Source organism: Pteropus vampyrus, unplaced genomic scaffold (assembly GCF_000151845.1).
Source record: "Pteropus vampyrus isolate Shadow unplaced genomic scaffold, Pvam_2.0 Scaffold2, whole genome shotgun sequence".
Lineage (NCBI taxonomy): Eukaryota > Metazoa > Chordata > Mammalia > Chiroptera > Pteropodidae > Pteropus > Pteropus vampyrus.
Window position 1 is genome coordinate 27,233,043 of NW_011888783.1, and position 19,322 is coordinate 27,252,364.

Genomic DNA, 19,322 nt, shown 5'->3' on the forward strand with positions numbered 1-19,322 from the left:
CAGAAAAATACTATGTATACTGCTGTGTAATGATGTTCAAAGTGAAAATTATCATATGGGGGAGAGTAAAAACTGAAACGTTATTTTCTTTAGTATTCTTTGCAGATTAAAAACAATATTAGAAAAGTTAAAGAATGCATAGAGTTCACATAAAATTATATGTATTTAGAAACTTGAAAGCTCAGGAAAATACTCTCTCCCCCTAACCCACATTCTATCAATTATCTTATGGGGAATACTTTGCTTACACAAAATACACTATCTCTCAAGGTTGACCAAATGCCAACAAAGTCCCAGCTTGTGTCATCTATTTCCTTTGGCCACTGTTAATCAAAAAACCCCTCCTTACAATTAACGATACTGTTTATGAGACATGAATAACTACAAAGTGATGACAGAAGACTATACAGTGTGGCTATGTGGTACTAAAAGAGCAAATGTTACACAATTATGCTCCGTAAGAGCTTTACATTTCTAAGATTTTATGTAGTGATTTAAATGTGTATTTTATTACTGATAAGCTATTAATAGTGGTACTAATAGTGAACATAAAATTGTAATTCCTTGCTTTTCCTATTCAAATTCTACCGGTCCTTTATGAACTAAGGCTTTTTCCCCCTAATTAGTCAATATTATTTTATATTGCTTTCAGGTGTACAGCACAGTGGTTAAGATATCTGTATAATTTATGAAGTGATCCCCCTGGTTAGTCTAATACCCACCTGGCACTATATATGGGTATTACATTACTGACTATATTTCCTATGCTGTACTTCATATTCTTGTGACAATTTTGTAACCAATTTGTACTTAATCCCTTCATCTTTTTCACTGAGCCCCCCAAACTCCCATCTGGCAATCACCAGTTTAAGAACTAAGGATGATCTTACCTCTTCCTTAAAATGGTCTCTGATTGTTACAAATCTCCACAATGACCAATATGGTAGCCTCTAGCCACCTGTACCTATTTAAATAAATTAAAATTAAATGTAACTTAAAGTTCATGTCCTTAATTGCACTAGCCACATTTCAAATGCTCAAATCACATGCAGTTAATAGCTACCATCCTGGGCAATGCAAATTATACAATATTTCCATTTTTACAGAAAGCTTTACTGCCCAGCTGCTCTAGAATCCCCCTTTCCGTTTAACTACCATACAACTAATTTTCTTCTGTTCATTTTGATAACTTCTATCTAATGGCAGTTTGTGCAAAATGGCTGTTTTAAACTAGGATAATTTTCCATGTTTGATTTCATTTTTCAACCAAATCCTTACGAGACCCTGGTAATGAAGTGCTAGACCTTAATTTTCTTTATATATCAGAACATCTGTAAATAGGCCCTAGTATCTATTTGGTGGTCAAGAGATAACTGGATCATTCAAGTGTATATTTTTAATATTAACAAATAACATGCGTGCTTGTTTACATTCAGAATGTATAAATTGCTTTCTTCAACATCTTGGTTCTAGCTAACGACAGTATAAATTCTTATGTTTGGCAGATATCTAGAGAGAATAATATAATTTTAAATACATTTTCCTAGAAATTTGCATTCTTTGAAGTGAGTAGTGTATGGTCTCTATTTTTGTTCAGAGTTTAAAAGTGATAATCAAATGAAAAGACTTTGTATTCTCTCTAATTCACATTTACGGGATTATCAGAAGCTAATACAATATTGAAATACCAAGTAGTGCTAAGGAACTACAAGAATATTATAAAGTTCAAGCCACTGTCTGTCATTTAGCATTTAATATAAAACAACTATTAAAAATTGTGTGTACAACAATGGAATGTTTTCTACCATTTAATAAAAATTTTCAAATAATTTTGTAGGTTAAAGCAGAAGGCACTAATTCTCATGCTGAATTCTACTCAAACTATGTTTCAAATTCAAAGCATCCCTAAGGACCCAGAGAATAGATACTGAAACTGGCATCCTTAAACTTTGGATTTTTGATTTATGGCAATAAAAAGATAACAAGTAAAAGGTGAGAAATGTTTTAGAAACATTTATATTTTCCTAAGAAGTAGAATTTGAAATTTTTGTACAATTCTTGCCTATGAGGTTTGAAGTCTACTTTGAGCACCAGTTTAAAAGGAAACATTTCAAACTATAAAGTAAATCCATCAGCATACACTTTATTTCCAGCCAGGTTTTACACTAAGACCAACAAATTAAGTGTGGGCAAACTGTTGAGAAATTACATGGCTTCTATTTAAGTTCTTAAAAAGAAGTTTGTTGCCATGGCATAAGACTTTATTTAACCTGAAACCACCTGAAGGCGTTGTTAAATGTATCTCAGGGTGTTGACAGAGAATATATACTGTTTTGGAAGTATACACAACTCATGATCACAGTGTAAGATCTATTCATGGTGAATAGGTAATATTCACCTGTTTTCCAAAGGTAGTGAAAAATAGATAAGTCATCAAATAAATGCTCAGAATTAATGAGAAACATTTAAAAACAACCAGAATCCAAACAGGTTATTTTTTTTAATCATATTTATCTATAAAGAAGTGACAACACTAAAAAACACATTGAAAACCAGTGTTTTAAACTTTGAATGTGGGATTTAAAAATAGTCCATTAACTTGAGATTGCAATCATTTTTTTTTTTTTTTAACCAAATAGCATTTGACTGGCAATTCTGATATAATTTATAGCTGTAATATTCCTAAAAGGAGTATCTACATCCTATGGCCTATCAAATATAATCTGCATTTATCAAATCAATACAAAAATTTATCCATCATTTATATATTTTATATTCATATACTTTTTTAAATTAGATTTTATTGCTAAATGAATTTAGAATTCAAATTAAATTTGGACACCTAATATATAGATGCTCTTCACAACTTACTCCCCATTCTTTTTTTTTTTTAAACACTGGAAGCAAATGATTACAAAAATGAGATTGCAACTTAAGGCATTTTAAAAGGAAAAATAATTAGGTGCCATTTGGCATTTTATTTTGAAAGCATATTTTTGTCTTTTTTCCACTAGCAAGAGTTACTAAAACACGAACCTTCTTCATAAATACGACTACAGTAATCAGAACGCAAAAAAGGGCTGTAAGCATTGCTTAGATATTTAAAACAAGGGTAACACTTTCCCACTTACCTAAAAGAAAAATACTTTTGATTACCATTTTATAAACATCAGTCACTGGCCATGTTAAAAGGTCCAGCAATTAGAATTTTAATTCAGCAACACTTGAGAATGAATATACATATACATGTATACATATGTATATATATATTCATTTTATATATATAATGTATTCGATAGGCATTGCCCCACAAAATTAATCCATACTTAATTGCCAGTTTTAACGAACACTTGTTCACAGATCCATTTGTGTTATGTGAAGTTAGGCAATATCAAATGTTCTGTTATGGTCTCCATCTTCTTCGGAATCATCCTCTGAAGCTGTTGAAAGAAAACAGGATGATCAAGAATGATTTTAAGGGGGACGAGAATGGAAGTGTAACTATGAAGCCAGAACTGCAATGACTTGTAAAATAAAATCCCAACTTAGTATACTGTTCGATCAAAATGACAAGTTATGACAGGGTCAGGGTGGTTCGACTGTGGGTGATGCTCATCCACAACGCCCCACCCATCTTTTCGTTTTTATAGAAATGAAAATGTTTAAAAATATGCCTCAAGAACATCTAAAGTTTCTGAGACCAATTCGTATTGTATACAATAATATATACACTGGAGAAAAAGTGAATTTAAGGCAAGTGCTCTCGCACACCTGAGTAGAATCTGGGTTATTATTACCACTGTATATTTTTATGCATCTGATGAGAACGACAAAAAAAAGTACATTGAATAGGTTATAAGTGTTCTTGCAAATTATATCAAAGCTATGTCTATACAATGCCAAGAAAAAGCTCTACTTAGTCAAAAAAGCGTTATATAGACATAGCCTAAGCTAAAATAATTGGATTTAGTAAAAACCTTCTGTTGAGATTATTCCTATGCCTCCACAGTGTCATAAAAATCATTTTTTGCAACATTTCTGACCTCAATTTATTTTAGGGTCATTAGTAGCTCAAGAGTTTAATATAAAACATCTTAAAATATCTTTAGGAAGGACACAGTAAGTATAAAACTATGTATTCTGTAAACTGCTGTGCATGTTGAGGAACGTCCAAGTTCACTATATTAGACATCTAACCAGCATTCCCCTATTATCAAGGGGAGAAAGGTTAAATTATACTCTTGTTGATACTGAACAATTTAAGAGCTCCCACCAAGTGGAATCAACAAGAAAATTATGCTACATGTGACTAGATGAAACTATTTTCATACTTCAGTCTGTTTTTCTTGCAGAACTTAAATTTTTAATAAATAATATCAAACATGCTTATTAGCTCATGAATGAGTAAATCCTATGGTTTAGTTTTAAGCTGTTATCAAAGAAGTATATCAAACTAAAAAATAAAATAGCTTTGCAGAGAACTCATGTTTCCTATTCAATTTACACCACAAAGAAAATTCACTCAGAACCAATTATCAGAATACATTAATACTCTGGTATTTGGGAGTTAACTTGAAGCACCTGCAACATCTTTCACTCTCAGCTGAGTCTGGGTATATTTCACCTTCATCGTGTTCCTCTCTCTCACAGGTTGGGAGTAGACACGGCTATGTTTAGAAAACTAAATTTTAAATGAGAATGTTTTTCAAAAAAGAAAAACCACAACAATCGGGGGGAAATGTACACTGAAACAAACTAATCATATCTGACAAAGTATAAATTATAATTTACCAAAACAGAGATCTTTTAGACAACATAAGAGATCTAAACTAAGAAGGTATATAGGAAAAAAAGATTTATACCAAATGAATTCTCATTTTATATACCATTTGACCCCTTTATATATCTTTTTTAAACATACTAAAATTCTAAAAATGCATTACCTGGTTATATTTCCAATCCTTTTAAAACTTAAAAATAGCACAGAATGACAAAAATCCATGTCATAGAATAATCAGGAATTAAACAGTTCTTATAAGGACTAATTCCTTCTCAAACCTTACTCCAAAGATGCTGAGCTTTCTCTAAAAGTAAAAGTTATGCACACTACAGATAACATTTCAAGTATTTTGAAGATGAGTATAGAAGCTAACTAAATGGAGAATACATATTTTAAAACACTTCAAAGAAGTGTATTGGAATCTGATCATGGGGAGCCACTTGCTTTGGTTGAAAAAGTACTAAACAGGGTAATCTTGGATTCCCAGGAACTGTTCCAAAGCCACTCATATCTGTGCCCACCTGGTATGAAGCACCTTGGAGGTTGTAGGACTTTAAAAAGAGGGTAAGCTGTGCAGATGCCTGTAAAGATTTGGGCATTAAGTGCCTTCATATAGGTGCCCAGGCAGAAGTCCTGGAATGTGACCTTAAGAAATTGGAGCTGCTGGTGGAGCTGGCTGCCTATTAAAGGTCCATGAGCACCTGAACAAAAAGCAAAATAAACAAAAAAACCCCCAAAACTATGGCTTCTGTTATGAACTCAGAATTAGGACTCTTTCATCCCTATTTTCCTAGAACTATACATAAAAGGGAAAACCTTTTATGATCAAATAAAACTGAATACAAAGTAAAATTTCATACACACTCAAAAATAACAGATTAAAAAAGTGTAATTTGATTAGCAGTCAAACATGTCTTTGTTTCATTAAGTGTTAAAATTAAGGTGATCAAAAATAAAATTTTATTTAAAATAGAATTAAAATACTGGTGGTTTAAATTATATCCTTCCATACCTTAAAATTAATTTTAAAAATATGTGCTTTTAAAAAACTAATGTCAGCTGCCCAGCCCATCTTTCCCGAATCAATTGGTATTATAAAGCCTATAAATGAAACTCTAATTTGATAGAGTATATATACTTAGGTTTTGCAATGTGGGTTTAATTTGCAAAAGTAAATTCAACAAGTCTGGGGAGGAGAAATTCCACCTACTTTCGAGATCTTCCATATGTGCCTGAAGAGTTCTTGCAAGGTTAATAAACTAGAAATAATGCAGAAAGAAATACAGTAGTTGAAATGTTGCAAATGGATCTAAAGAGAGAATCAGTATAGGAGATTCATTTCTATATAAAAAGTCAAAACTCTATTTTAAGCCTTTAAAATAGGGGTCTTTCTCCCCCTGCATCAAAAATAACAAAGCTTGGCATTTAAAATTTTTTTTAAAAAAACAAATCGTTATTATTCATGTAGAAATTATGTACTCATCATGTAGAAATTAGGAGCAGATACAATGATCTTACCCAAAGATATTCCTCTTGCATAAATATAACACATCAAAAATTTATGAAAAGTAATTAAAGGCTTCATAATTTGTAACCAAATGAATTCAATTTTAGTGGTCAATTAAAAAATTATAAAAGACAGGAATCAGTATTTATTTTCCAACCTAAATTTGATAGCTCTAGAAGTATTACGTTTGATTCTGTATTTAAAAAATCATAAAAATGACTTGCAATTCAGCATTAACTTGTCTCTAGCTTTACAAAGGCATGAATTCAATAGATATTACTATATGCTTTACATGGTTTATTCATTCTAAAGAGGTAAGTCACCTTTTCAGAAATCATTTTTAAGCATAAACTAAATTTAGGTACTAAAGTATTCAGAAGTTAAGAGATCTTTGCTCAAAGTTTATCTTCTTTTCTCTCAATGAAAATAATCTATCAGTTGGCTCACAGGTATAACATCCACATTACAGAAAAACATTTTACCAATTTAGAAGCAGTATTATATAAAAATAGAAACATTACACCTCATCATAAACTGCTAAATTTTTATCACCAAAATCGACATTTAGATAAAAAAAAAAAAGTTTAAAGGATATGTTTATGAACACATTTCAAGATGTGAAGCGTTCAGAATGTTACAGCAATGAGATGCAGAGGGACCTAACCTTTGCTACACAAAATGGGCAAGGCAGCAGAGTATAAATTTCCTCTGGTACACTGAGGCGAATAGTATGAATTACTTGTAAATACTTAACAAAAATATTACTTGTAAATAGCTAGTCTAAGTGTTAAATTAAAGTAATAGCATACAGAGTAAACACCAAATAGTCTGTATCTTAATAGTTTGTAACATGAACACACTTAAAACTTAGTACACTGGTAATCTTTTACATGATAGTAACAAATAAATTTCCCATATTCTCTTGGCTTTTGGAGTTCTATTTCAGGTTTCCAAGTTATAATCCTGTCTTGCCCCCCAAATTAAAAAGAGCTTTATCCCTTAGTGTTTCCAATTCTGATTCTGGGTTTTCACTGAAATATATTCCAATTACCTTAAAGAGCTAGAAAATTACTTTCTAAACGAGTTTTATGAGAAAATTAGGCTGCTTGATATCAAAGGAAGACAGCAATTTCTATTAAATCTACATCTTTATTTTTAAGACACATTTTAATATAAGAGCCCCCAAAGAAAATAGAATGTGAACATATAAAACAATCTGCTTTCCAAAACAAACATGGTGCATCACACCCTCCCTTCTCCCCCACGCCAATATTACTTACTCGGACACGTGTACTTGGTTCATTTGTATTTCCCATCATATCAGAAAAGCTTTGTTCGCACAAGTGCAGTAACACAACTAGGTAGAGACCAGAGCTGATAAACTCATACTCAGCCTTCAACAGGTAAGCAAATAAGAGAAAAAGAATATGGAAAATGAAAAATTAGTAGACTTATGATTGATATTCATAACATACTGATAAACTAGAAGAAATACATTCATGTCTACTTCCTAATAAGAGACATGGTGCTATCTATTAAAACAGGAAATAAAAGGCTGTCCTTCATAATTTCATATATTTTTACTTATGCCAAATAATGAGTCCAAATAGGTGTGTGAGTATCCTCTTTAGTCTCATGTAGTCTTCATGAAATGACATATAAAAGTGGGACTTTTAAGTCATTTGATGGTAGAATGAATGCTTGTAACAGATTTCACTGCATAAATGGCTATAAGTGTTTACTTAAAAACTACCATTTCATCTACAGCTAAATCAATACACTATATAATTAAAAACCTATTCTCACAGATCGACTATTTCTTATGTGATAGAATTAATTTAATGGCAATGGTAATTACAAATATGAACTAAAAAAAAAGAAATAGAGTAACTGTTCCTCAACCAGTTATTTTATTCCAAACTGTTCTGTTTCGAAGCTAAGATTACGAATCATGTTATTAAAATCTAAACTGTCCTGTAATTCTTATATGGCAAACTGTTTGTTAGTTGTACCATATTTATTTGTAATTCACTCATCTAAAGTTAAGAAATCTATGTTTTTAGTACCAACTTCAGCAAGTTATCAGATTTCACAGAATATTTAAGATATCTGATATTGATATATTAAGCATTTTAAAATACTTCACTTAATTACTTTGCTTATTTTTAACTTAAAAGGAAATCACATATCCGTAATATTTTAAAAATGTTGATGGCTTTCACCTTGAAAAAGATGAAGTCACTGGATGAAATACTAAACTGTATAAACTAATCATTTAAAATGAGGGTAGCTGTCAGCCACTAGAATCCAAGATTCACAAAAAACAGAGCCAGAAAGTTTAATTAGAACTGTTGTTTTTACAATGACTACACTTATTTCCTAACACTTCTAAATTATTTAAGATGTGGATTATTAAAATCCTTGGAGAATAAAACATTCCCAGTTGAACTTTAAAAAGCCAAATGACACCTTTAAGATGGAACACCTAGAGAAAGAAGAATGGCAGGAGAAAACCATCCTTTGAAACCTATTCTCATTTTGAGAAGACAAAAAATAACCTCTTTGCATGATTCTACCTTTCCATACTCTTTCTCCTATTATTTAAAATATCAGTGCTCAGCTGTCTAGAGACTCCTTGGGGATTTAAGAAAATTCTTTGCTGAAAGTGGTATTCATTTTGGGCAACTGGCTCATTGGAGAATAAAACAATTAATATTAGAGTAGCATCTGTGTTACATCAACTGCCTAATGTTTCGTTCACTTTATCAGTGATTCCTAACCTGGATTTAAGCAATTAGCTTCAAGGTATCTGGGAATCCCTTAATTACATACGGATTTTGTGTCGATGTGTATTTTGTAAGCAGTGTCCATGGTTTTAATCAGATTTTCAAAGGGTATCCATTATTCCCCCATTTAAAAAAGGTGTCCACTAAAGATCATATACTCCATTATTCTATTTGCATGAGACATCCAGAACAAATTCATAGGGACAGAATGTAGATGGGTGGTTGCCAGGGGATGTGAGAGGTGGGTAATGGGAGAAACTGCTTAACAGGTACAAGATTTTCTTTTGGAGAGATGAAAATGTCTTGGAACCTACAGGTGGTAGATGCACAACAGTGCAAATGTACTAATATTAGTTTACTTTAAATAACTTGTTATGTGAACTTCGTGTCCGAAAAAGTAGGGCTCCATTACTCGTTCATTAAAAAAGGGTTTTTCAAGGATTCATGGAAATAGATAATGGTGATGGCCACACACCATCATATACCTCTTTTTATAACAAATATGCTAAGCACACTTAGATGACTGACACTAGGATCATCCTTGTAATTTACTTCATATTCTAACTATTTAATTTAAGCATCTCAAAAAAACTTTTTAAATGTAAAGCTCTTCAAGATTGAGAAGTTAGTGATCAAATCAATTATTGGGGAGGAAGGTTTATCAAAACATTCTAAAACATCTGAGAAATATGAAAAAAAATTTGGAAAAATTTAATTTGAACAGAAAAACCCTAACATTATTTATCATATAAAATTAGCTAGCAATGATACAAATACTAAAGGAAAGAAAAACAATGTGAATTTTGAATAAAAGATATTCAGAACAGATAAATTCATAGGGGCAGAATGCAGACTGGAAGTTGACAGGGAGATAGGGAACATGTACATAAAAATTATTCCTAACATAAAAAATACAGAAATAAAATGGAAATTCAGGGCTTGGCTTTTTAATCATGTTCCAGCACTCAAGAGGGATTCACAACTGAGACAGCTCTGGGGAGACAGAGGTGTCATGCCTACCCTGGGACCACTTTTCTAAGCCTTTATTATTTCAGGTTTATTTAGGAAGCATATGATGTATTTTATCTTAATAAATTTTAAACCTGTGACTTGGTTATATGCCTTTGTTACAAAAAGTTATGGGGAAAATAAAGAAAAATTATAAAATTATAATATCTAATGTAGTAACAGAGAATTATTTTAAGATTATTATTGCTATTTTTATCATTTTAATGACGGTTTTCTGGCCATGATTTAATCTTTTCTTCAAGAGTTGTCCTTTAGGCATAGAACAGACACTTACCAAATTAGGCAAAATATACTAACTTGTTCATTTGCATGAGCTCTATGTAGTTCATGAATATCAAAATCCTCCAGGTTAAGCTGCAACTTCTCTTTACAGAGTTCACAGGTGGTTACAGCCTCTAATGAAGAACCTGGTAAAAATTAAATTACAAGTAAAGCTTAGTTTTGCTATTGTCACCACAAAACATTTTTCCTTTTAAGTTTTAAGCTCAGAATGTAGAAAATCATGGAGGGAGGATGACTGCATTACTACCATAAACCAGTAATGTCTGCTAAAATAGCAATCAGCAACACCTAACGTGCATGTCAGGTCCTACTCTATGGTATTTAAGCATCCATTCATTATTTAGATAGCTGTTATTCTTTTTTTTTCCTCCCAAGTACTCATACATTCCTACCATGGGAAGCTGACAGTGGAATGTCATCTGTACTTCCTACTTCCTCCTTAAATACCTTGAGGCAAGATGGCATGAAAACAATGGTTAATAATATAGTACCTCAAACAACTAATTAGATATACTCAGGCCAGTATCTTTGATATGACAATATATACCTAAGACCTACTGTAGTTTAAGGAATGTGCTGTCCTTAGACTAAGGGAGGGGTGAGGAACCATCTACCTTTGTTCAAATGAAAACAGCTCCTTTCAGTCATAAAAGAAATAAAGTCCTAAAACATGTTACAACATAGATGAACCTTGAAAACATTATGACAAGTAAAATAAGGTAGACACAAAAAGGACAAATACTGTATTATTCCATTTATATGAAAAATGTTGAATAGGCAAATTCAGAGAGAAAGTAAATCAGAAGTTATCAGGGTTTGGGAAGAAGTGGAGGAGGGTGTTACTGCTTGTTGGATAGAGTGAGGTGAAACACAAGTTTTGGAAATAGATAATGGTGATGGCCACACAACATTCTGGGTGTACCTAATACCACTGAACTGTACACTTAGTAATGGTTAAAAGGGCAAATTTATACTATATATATATGTATATGTATATAGAGTTTACCACCAGAAAAAGAAAGCTCTGTCTGTCCCATATGCATTCAACGTATGGTTACGTAGTAGTCTTGTCTAATAAACATACAGGCCGCCCCCCCCATGTTTATTTTTAGATAGGGCTTCAAATTAAAAAGATGTCCTAACAGAGTAGGGTTTGGATGCAATTCAACTAATGTCTGGTGAGTGCTTGTTATGCGCCAAACAATATTAGAGGTTCTGGAGATTTAGAAAGAAAACAGTGAGTAGTAACCTCTGTCTTCAAAGAGCTCATAAAACTCTTAGAATTAGTGTTTTTTTAATAAAAACAATTCTTTAAATAGTAAAATTTGGCATAAAGTCCAAGAAAGTAGTAGTAACTTACATGCATTCTCTAGAAAATAGCTTAAAGGAAAGTGTAAGCTGTTCTGAGGTAGTATGTTGTCTCGAATGTGTTTTAGTCAAATTCCATAAGAAATTCATTATATTTCAAATATATGAATAAAATAGTTGTTGTTTTAGGAGTCTAGCACACATGAAAATGTTGATATTAAAATGCATCTAGAATATTTTCTTAATTTTTGAAACTAATATTGTACCACTAAACTAAATTTAGGATAAACCCATATTATGACTTGATGAAGAATATAAAAAATGCAAAAGACATTTAGAAAGCTTTCTTATATCAGATATTTCTTATAACTATTTTCTGATTCAGAATCAGGAAAACTATGATAATCACAAAATATGGACCTTGGAGATCATTTAGCACAAATTTTTCATCTTAGGGCTTCATTTTTCTCTTCTATGGAATAAGTGTACTCATAGAAGTTGTTCCAAAAGGTCACATCTAGCTGGAAGGAACCCAATTATCTCTACATTTTTTAATCCAGAGCTCTTTCCATTATACCCCATCTCATTCAGTAGTCCCTGACTACGTTTGCTTAAACTTTTACTAGACTTGTTTTATTCATCTTTGTACAACCTGCATATAGTTTAAGATATATATGGAAACTGCTTATTAAATGTTTAAATTACTCTCCGCCAGAAAGTGTCTTCTACCAGATAGGGTCTTTATGGTATGAGAAAGACTTATGAAAATTTATCAGGAAGGTTTAGTTCTTGAGATCTTTACGTTCATTTGACATCTTAAAAAGTACTTATAACCTTATAAAACCCATTTGACTATTTACCATGTGCCTACTACTGTGAGAAACTATAAACAGCATCTCATATGACTTTCACAAAACCATATGAGGTAAGTATTATTCAATTTTATTCATGATGTAACTGAGGTATCTATTTTTAAAAACTCCAATGGGTCAGAGGGTAATATATTTTGATATATCTTCTCAGGCAAGGGAAACAAAAGAAAAAGTAAATGGGACTACATCAAACTGAAAAATATCTGCACAGCAAAGGAAAATACCAATAAAACAAAACGACGATCTACTAAATGAGAGAACATTTTTCCCAATGATACATCTGATAAAGGGTTAATATCTAAAATATATAAAGAACTCACACAATTCAACACAAAAAACCCCAAACAATCCAATTATAAAATGGGCAGGGGACTTGAATAGGTATTTCTCCAAAGAGGACATACAGATGGCCAATAGACATATGAAAAGATGATCAATGTTACTAATCATCAGAGAAATGCAAATTAAAATCACAATGAGATATCACTTCACACTTGTCTGAATGGCTACCATCAATAAATAAAAAACAAGTGTTGGCGAGGATGTGAAGAAATGAACTGTTGGTGGGATTGCAAACTGGTATAGTCACTATCGAAAACTAGTTTGGAGGTTCCTCAAAAAATTAAAAATAGGACTACGTTATGACTCAGCAATTTCACTTCTGGGTATTTATCCCAAGAAAACCAAAACCTTAATTCAAAAAGATACATGCACTCCTATGTTCACTGCAGCACTATTTACAATAGCCAAGATATGGAAGCAACCTAAGTATTCATCAATAGATGGCCAGATAAAGAAGATGTGGTACATATATACAATGGATTACTCAGCCATAAAAAAATGTAATCTTACCATTTGCTATGACACGAATGGACCTAGAAGGTAGGTATTACACTAAGTGAAATAAGCCAGACAGAGAAAAACAAATACTGTATGATTTCACTCATATGTGGAATCTAAAGAATAAAATAAACAAAATGGAAACAGACTCATAGATACGGAAAACAAACTGGTGATTGTTAGATGGGAGTGGGGCTGAGGGTTGGGTGAAAAAGGTGAAGAGATTAAGATGTACTACTTGGTAGTTACAAAATAGTCTTGGGGGTTTAAAGTACAGCATAGGGAATATAGTCAATAATATTGTAACAGCTAGGTATAGTGCCACATGGGTAGTACACTAATGGGGGTGGGGGTAACGCTTTGTAAATTTAAACAATACACCCTGTTATCTGTCTTCCTAGACACACAATACTAACAATCCAATTGCAAATATATCAAAGGTGAGAAGAGCTGTTTTTCATTTTGGTAATAGCTAACATTTCTGGGCCCTTACCAAGTGTCAAGAACCATGCTGAGCACTCATTTAATTTTAACCCAACACTCCAGGGCAATGACTAATGAAGCCTATGAGGCTGTCTATCGTAACACCATACAGACAAGAGGAAGCTACTACAGGTGAGATGGTCCACCCCACAGCCTTGGAATGAGGCTAGCTTAAAAGAAAAAATAAGCTCCGTATCCCAAGGAAACCTTTGCTAACTGGCTGTAGGGAAAAACTTTCCCAGTAGCCTCATGATCTCCAGCTTAAACAGGTTACATGACTCCTCAAACAATTAAGATTAAAATTAATGTCATCATACCTCACAACCTATTTGTCACCAAGGTATCATTATCAGACCTTCAATCTCACAAATTTATTTATTTATTAATTTGATCTAATTCTCCACTTTACCTTACTAGTCATTTCTATGTCCTCTGGTACTCATGGTCTAATGTAAGCAAATTCTTTTCATAACTAATCTCTTTTGAATAATATGTTCAATTTCATGCCTCATCCACAGTACTCCCCCACCCCCGACTGATACATACTCTTCTGCAGCCATTTTTTCCCCACAATCCCTTTTACCTAAGTATCAAGAAGTGGGGACAGATGCCCTAACACCACCTATTGCTGTTCGAAACTCCAAGCCCCTTCTCATTCATTAATGACTTTAACACCTGTCTCTCAATTGTCTTTATCAACTTATTTTTGGCTATTTCAACAGCCATGCAGACCATGCACTTTCAATACTACTGACTTCCTCAATATCTTTGCTTCCAATATTACCCTACCCTACCCTCAGTCATCTATTCTATGGTCATACCCTTGACCGTCATCAGTTTACTGCACTACCCCTACATCTATATCTTAAACATTCCCTCCTCCGTGTTCCTACAATTTCTCATCATTCTACTTCACCTACTCTGGCAATTCTCTTCAATATCAGTAAGTGTCAAAGACACAGACCCTACCACTTTCTCATTATCCACTTCTTAATGTACTTACTTCCCCTACTGATTTTAATTTCTAGGATCATAATCATGTCCTTACAAATACCCTTATCTCCTTTCAAGATATCTGTCTGGTAAAAGTCTCAACCCTATCGAACTCAGATCGATGGCTGTACTTAAGCATCTAAAAACTGCTTCTAAAAAAATGTACAGGTATCTCACTTGTAAGTAATATTCACGGTCACCGATTTTTATGAACACTAATACTTCCTGAAAACATCTTAGAATGTTATTTCTCCCACATATCAAAATCTCTTAAAATGTCCCCTAATTAGCTAAAGATCTTATCCCCCTTTACTAAGAAAACAGAAAAAAATAGGACTTCAAGCATCTTCTCACCAAAGAACAAAGTGATCAACATCTGTATCTACACAGCCTTCTTGAAATTAAGTACTTCTTCCTATTATATGCTAACCATGTGACTTGTGTTCCGAATCCCATCTTTCCCTTTTCTTTTCGTAAATTCTTTTTCCCTCTCCATTGTATCTCATTTGAATTTAAAAAATGCCTTAAAATCTCCTACTTCAAAACAAAACACATCCCATGACCCCATATAAGTCTTCAATTCCTATCTTATATCTTCAATCTCCTTGATAGTAAAGCTTATTGAAAGAGAGGTCTATGTGGCTGTTCCTCATCTTACCTCATTTTCTTCTCTCAGTCCAATCTAAACATGCCATGATCCCTACCACTCCATGGAGACAAGCTACCAAGGACATTCATGCTACCAAATCCAACCATCATTTCTTTGTTCTTATCTCTTTGTAGTAGCCAGCAAGGTTGATTACACCCTCTTTAAAGTACTTTATTTTTTTTGGCCTACATAACACTCCATTTTCTTATGTTTCCTTCTTACCAGACTGAGGCTGCTCCTCAAATCTCCTTCTCCGCTTCCACTAACCATGTGGGTGCCCCAGGACTCTGTCCTGGGCTCATTTCTTTAATATCTGCTTATGCTCTAATCTCAAAGCTTAAAATATTACTGTAATTTTCAGTGCTAGTACCCCCTGAAACATCAGGCTTGTCTAATTGCTTGTCATTTCCATATGGTTATCTAATAAGCAGTTCATATATAATATTCCTAAAAGTCTTGATTTCCTGTTCTAAACTTATTCTATTCCCAGTCATCTTTATTTCAATAAATAACCCTACAACTTACTTAGTTGCTCAAGGCAATATGAGTTTCCCTGATTGTTCTTTCTCCTTCATTCCACTATATCTGATCCACTGGCAAGTCTTAACAGAACCTATCTCTAAAACATATCAGAGTCCATCCATTTCTACCACTACCACCACCACCACCACCACCTCTTGTAAGATAATTTCTGGTTGGCCACGACTGATTCCTGGTTGGCTTCCCCTCTACTCTTGTCCCCCTAAAATTCATTCTCCACAGAGCAGCCAAAATATAAATAAGATCATTTCACTCTCCTGCTCTTCAGTGGCTTCCCAACACACTTTGATAAAAATATAAACTTCAGACAGGAGCTCTAAAAGTCTTAAATAAACTAGCCTTAGCTAATCTCTCTTATTTCAATGGTATCACCTCTCTCCTTGCCCACTAATCATACTCCAGACACACCAAGCTTCATTCAGTTCTAAGTCATTCCCACCTTCAAGTGTGAATAGTTGTTCCCTCTACTGGAATGCTCTTGTCCTCATTTTTGATTAGCTAGCTCCTTCTTGCTCAATTTAAACATCCTCAGTTCAACAAGGCATTCCTTTAACACTCAATACTACACCACAAGAGCAGATGCCTTGTCTATCTTGTTTACAGTTCTAGACCTCACATCTAGAATTGTGCCTGGCTGCATCACAAGCACTCAAAAAACAAATGAATCCCTACAATATCGACGTATTAGACAACAGCATTAGAAACAACAGCATTAGGTAGGACACATAGCTGGAACGTAGAAAGCCTATCTCTTTGATTCAAAGGGATCTTACATGATATAAGGGTCACAAACGATAACAAATTGTTTTATTATACTGATGAAGTAGTAGTTTGTTGGATAAGCGAAACATAAGAAACACTACTATAAATTAATGAATCAAGACACTCTGGATATTATAATTTGAGACAATAAATTATAATCAAATTTGTTAATTAAAATGTACACACACATGCATCTCTTGGAAAAATTGTGAAAAGAAAACACACAAAAGGGTAAATCTTACCAGAGTTAATTTTGGCCTGTAACCACTTTTTCATACACTCTTGGTGGACATACTGTAAACTTCCTGTGCACTTGCATGGCTCTATCAGCAAGTTAGATGATGATGCAGCTGCCATTTGACAAATTCGACATAAATCACCTTCTTCTTCTTCAGAGTCCTCTAAAAGAAGGCTGGAAAAGATGACAGACACATTTCCTAAACATAACTATTATAACTCATCTGGTTGGTCATTTCCAGTCATACACAATCCCAAACAATATTTTTTGTATTTCTACTAACTCTCTCCAGATTAAAAAAAAAAAAAAAAAAAAAGCAACAATAATAAACAGCAAGCACCATGAAAAACCATTACAATGAGAATGAAAATTATAATAAATATTTTAAGGTAAATGAAATAAGCAATCCTATTACCTATCTTCAAATAATTCTTGCGACTTCTCATTATATGTTGTCAGAAAAACGTATGTTCAACTTGATAAGCTTTTTGTATTAAATCACAGTAAAAAAAATAAATGAATAGATTTTACAATTCTCCATTTTCCCCATCCCCAGCAATGTTATTAAATCATCTTGGATTTACAGAAGGGTAGGCTTTTAAAGTGTTGAGCAGGGTCCATTAACTGATGTACTCTACTTAATAGGTCAACATGTAGAATGATTTAAATATAGAATAGCTATATAATAAGAAAGTAATTTGTTAAATCCCTATTGCTTTAGTCGACTGCTAGCATGAAAGAGGTATTCAGTAAATTGATGATACTGATTGCTAGCTGCTAATGAAATACAACCTGGATTATATGGGTTCCTAATGAATTTAACAATAGATGTGTGGGAATAGGAATGGGTGTATAGCTGTTAGGTAAATTCCATGCCCTGGTTTAACCAGAGGTATGATCTCAAGCATAAATATTTATGTTTTACTTTTAGATTTAACTTTCTTCATTTCGTTGTTTCAATTACTTTTTACTTTGGAGATTCAATTTTTTACACTCTTATTACAAAAGTCCCCCTTATCTGCAGGGGATACATTCCAAGACTTCCAGTGGATGCCTGAAACCACATATAATACCGAACCCTATATATAGTATTTTTTTCTATACATACCTATGATAAAGTTTAATTTATAAATTATGCACAGTAACAGATTAACTACTGATGAAACAGAACAATTATAATAATATACTGTAAGAAAAGTTATGTGAACATGGTTTTTCCCTCAAAATATATTACTGTACATGGAGGGTTGGTATGTGGTATGTTGGACAAAGGGTTGATTCACATCCTGGATGGGATGGAAGTAGATGGTGTGAGATTTCATCATTCTACTCAGAAGTACACAATATAAAATTTGAATTCTTTTTTGAATTTTCTATTTAATATTTTCAGATGGCACCTGACAACAGGTAACTGAAACCATAAAAAACAAAACCGCAGATAACGGGGAACTACTATAATTTAAATGGAGTGTCTTAAAATCCTCATGTATGAGCAAAAAATATAATAAAGACATATACACACACATAAACTCTATGGCAAAATAACCAACAAATGCTCCTTTCTAAGCTAAACAGATAGTGGAGCTGGCTTAATTTGTTTCTCTCTGGAAATCACTAAATTTAATGCTTTGCCCTCTGCTTACACTACTGTACTCAAATTAATCTAACTATGAGCACAAGAAATACAACAGTTAACTACATTCTTCAGTAGAGAGCTTGAAATCATAAGGAGTTACTACAATAACATTAAGCTAATACTACCAGGGCAGAATAAATAAAAGAAAAGCCACAAATTTTAAAAGCAGAAAGATAACAGTCCCATGGTACAATTTGTCTCAAATAAGAAAAAACGGAAATATAGTAGTCCAATGTCCAACATCTCAGAAAGTATGTAAAACTCTCTTTATCCTCAGAATTAGATTTCAATATAAAATACTAAAATAAAATGATAGCAACAGCTATACTCCCCCCAAATTCTATTACATTAGGCCTTGATTTGAACAAAGAAACCCCAAAATAAAAACACCCACAACCTTAAGCTTTACATAGTTTTTTCTTCCTGCAAGTATATTTTACATGTACTATTCTATCTCATTTTAACATAAAAATTAATTTGCCAGGTGAAAAATTAAGTAACTGCACTGATGACAAAAATAATAAGTTGGGACTAAAATCTCTGATCTTTCATCTTTTCATTCTTATTAGAGATTTCTAAGCAATATTCAACTCTAAAGAAGGTAGTTATATAAATGA

At 32.8% G+C, this 19,322-nt stretch overlaps 1 protein-coding gene across 12 annotated transcripts in view; it reads right to left on the reverse strand.

Annotated features, from left to right (window-relative positions):
* Positions 1 to 2,123: 2,123 nt before the first annotated feature.
* MARCH7 (membrane associated ring-CH-type finger 7) overlaps positions 2,124 to 19,322 on the reverse strand; it is a 46,066-nt gene continuing 28,867 nt past the window's right edge. For 2 of the 12 annotated variants that reach the window (XR_895811.2, XR_895810.2), the window contains 5 exons: positions 17,074 to 17,243; positions 10,377 to 10,509; positions 7,568 to 7,681; positions 5,991 to 6,039; positions 2,124 to 3,440 (listed from right to left, as the gene is read on the reverse strand). Coding sequence is in view for 8 of the 12 variants with exons in the window: in XM_023529978.1 (XP_023385746.1) it covers positions 5,207 to 5,481; positions 5,991 to 6,039; positions 7,568 to 7,681; positions 10,400 to 10,509; positions 17,074 to 17,243 (718 nt within the window). In the remaining 4 variants the exon portion in view is untranslated. The other 10 variants (XR_895813.2, XR_895812.2, XM_023529999.1 and 7 more) reach the window with 8 other exon arrangements.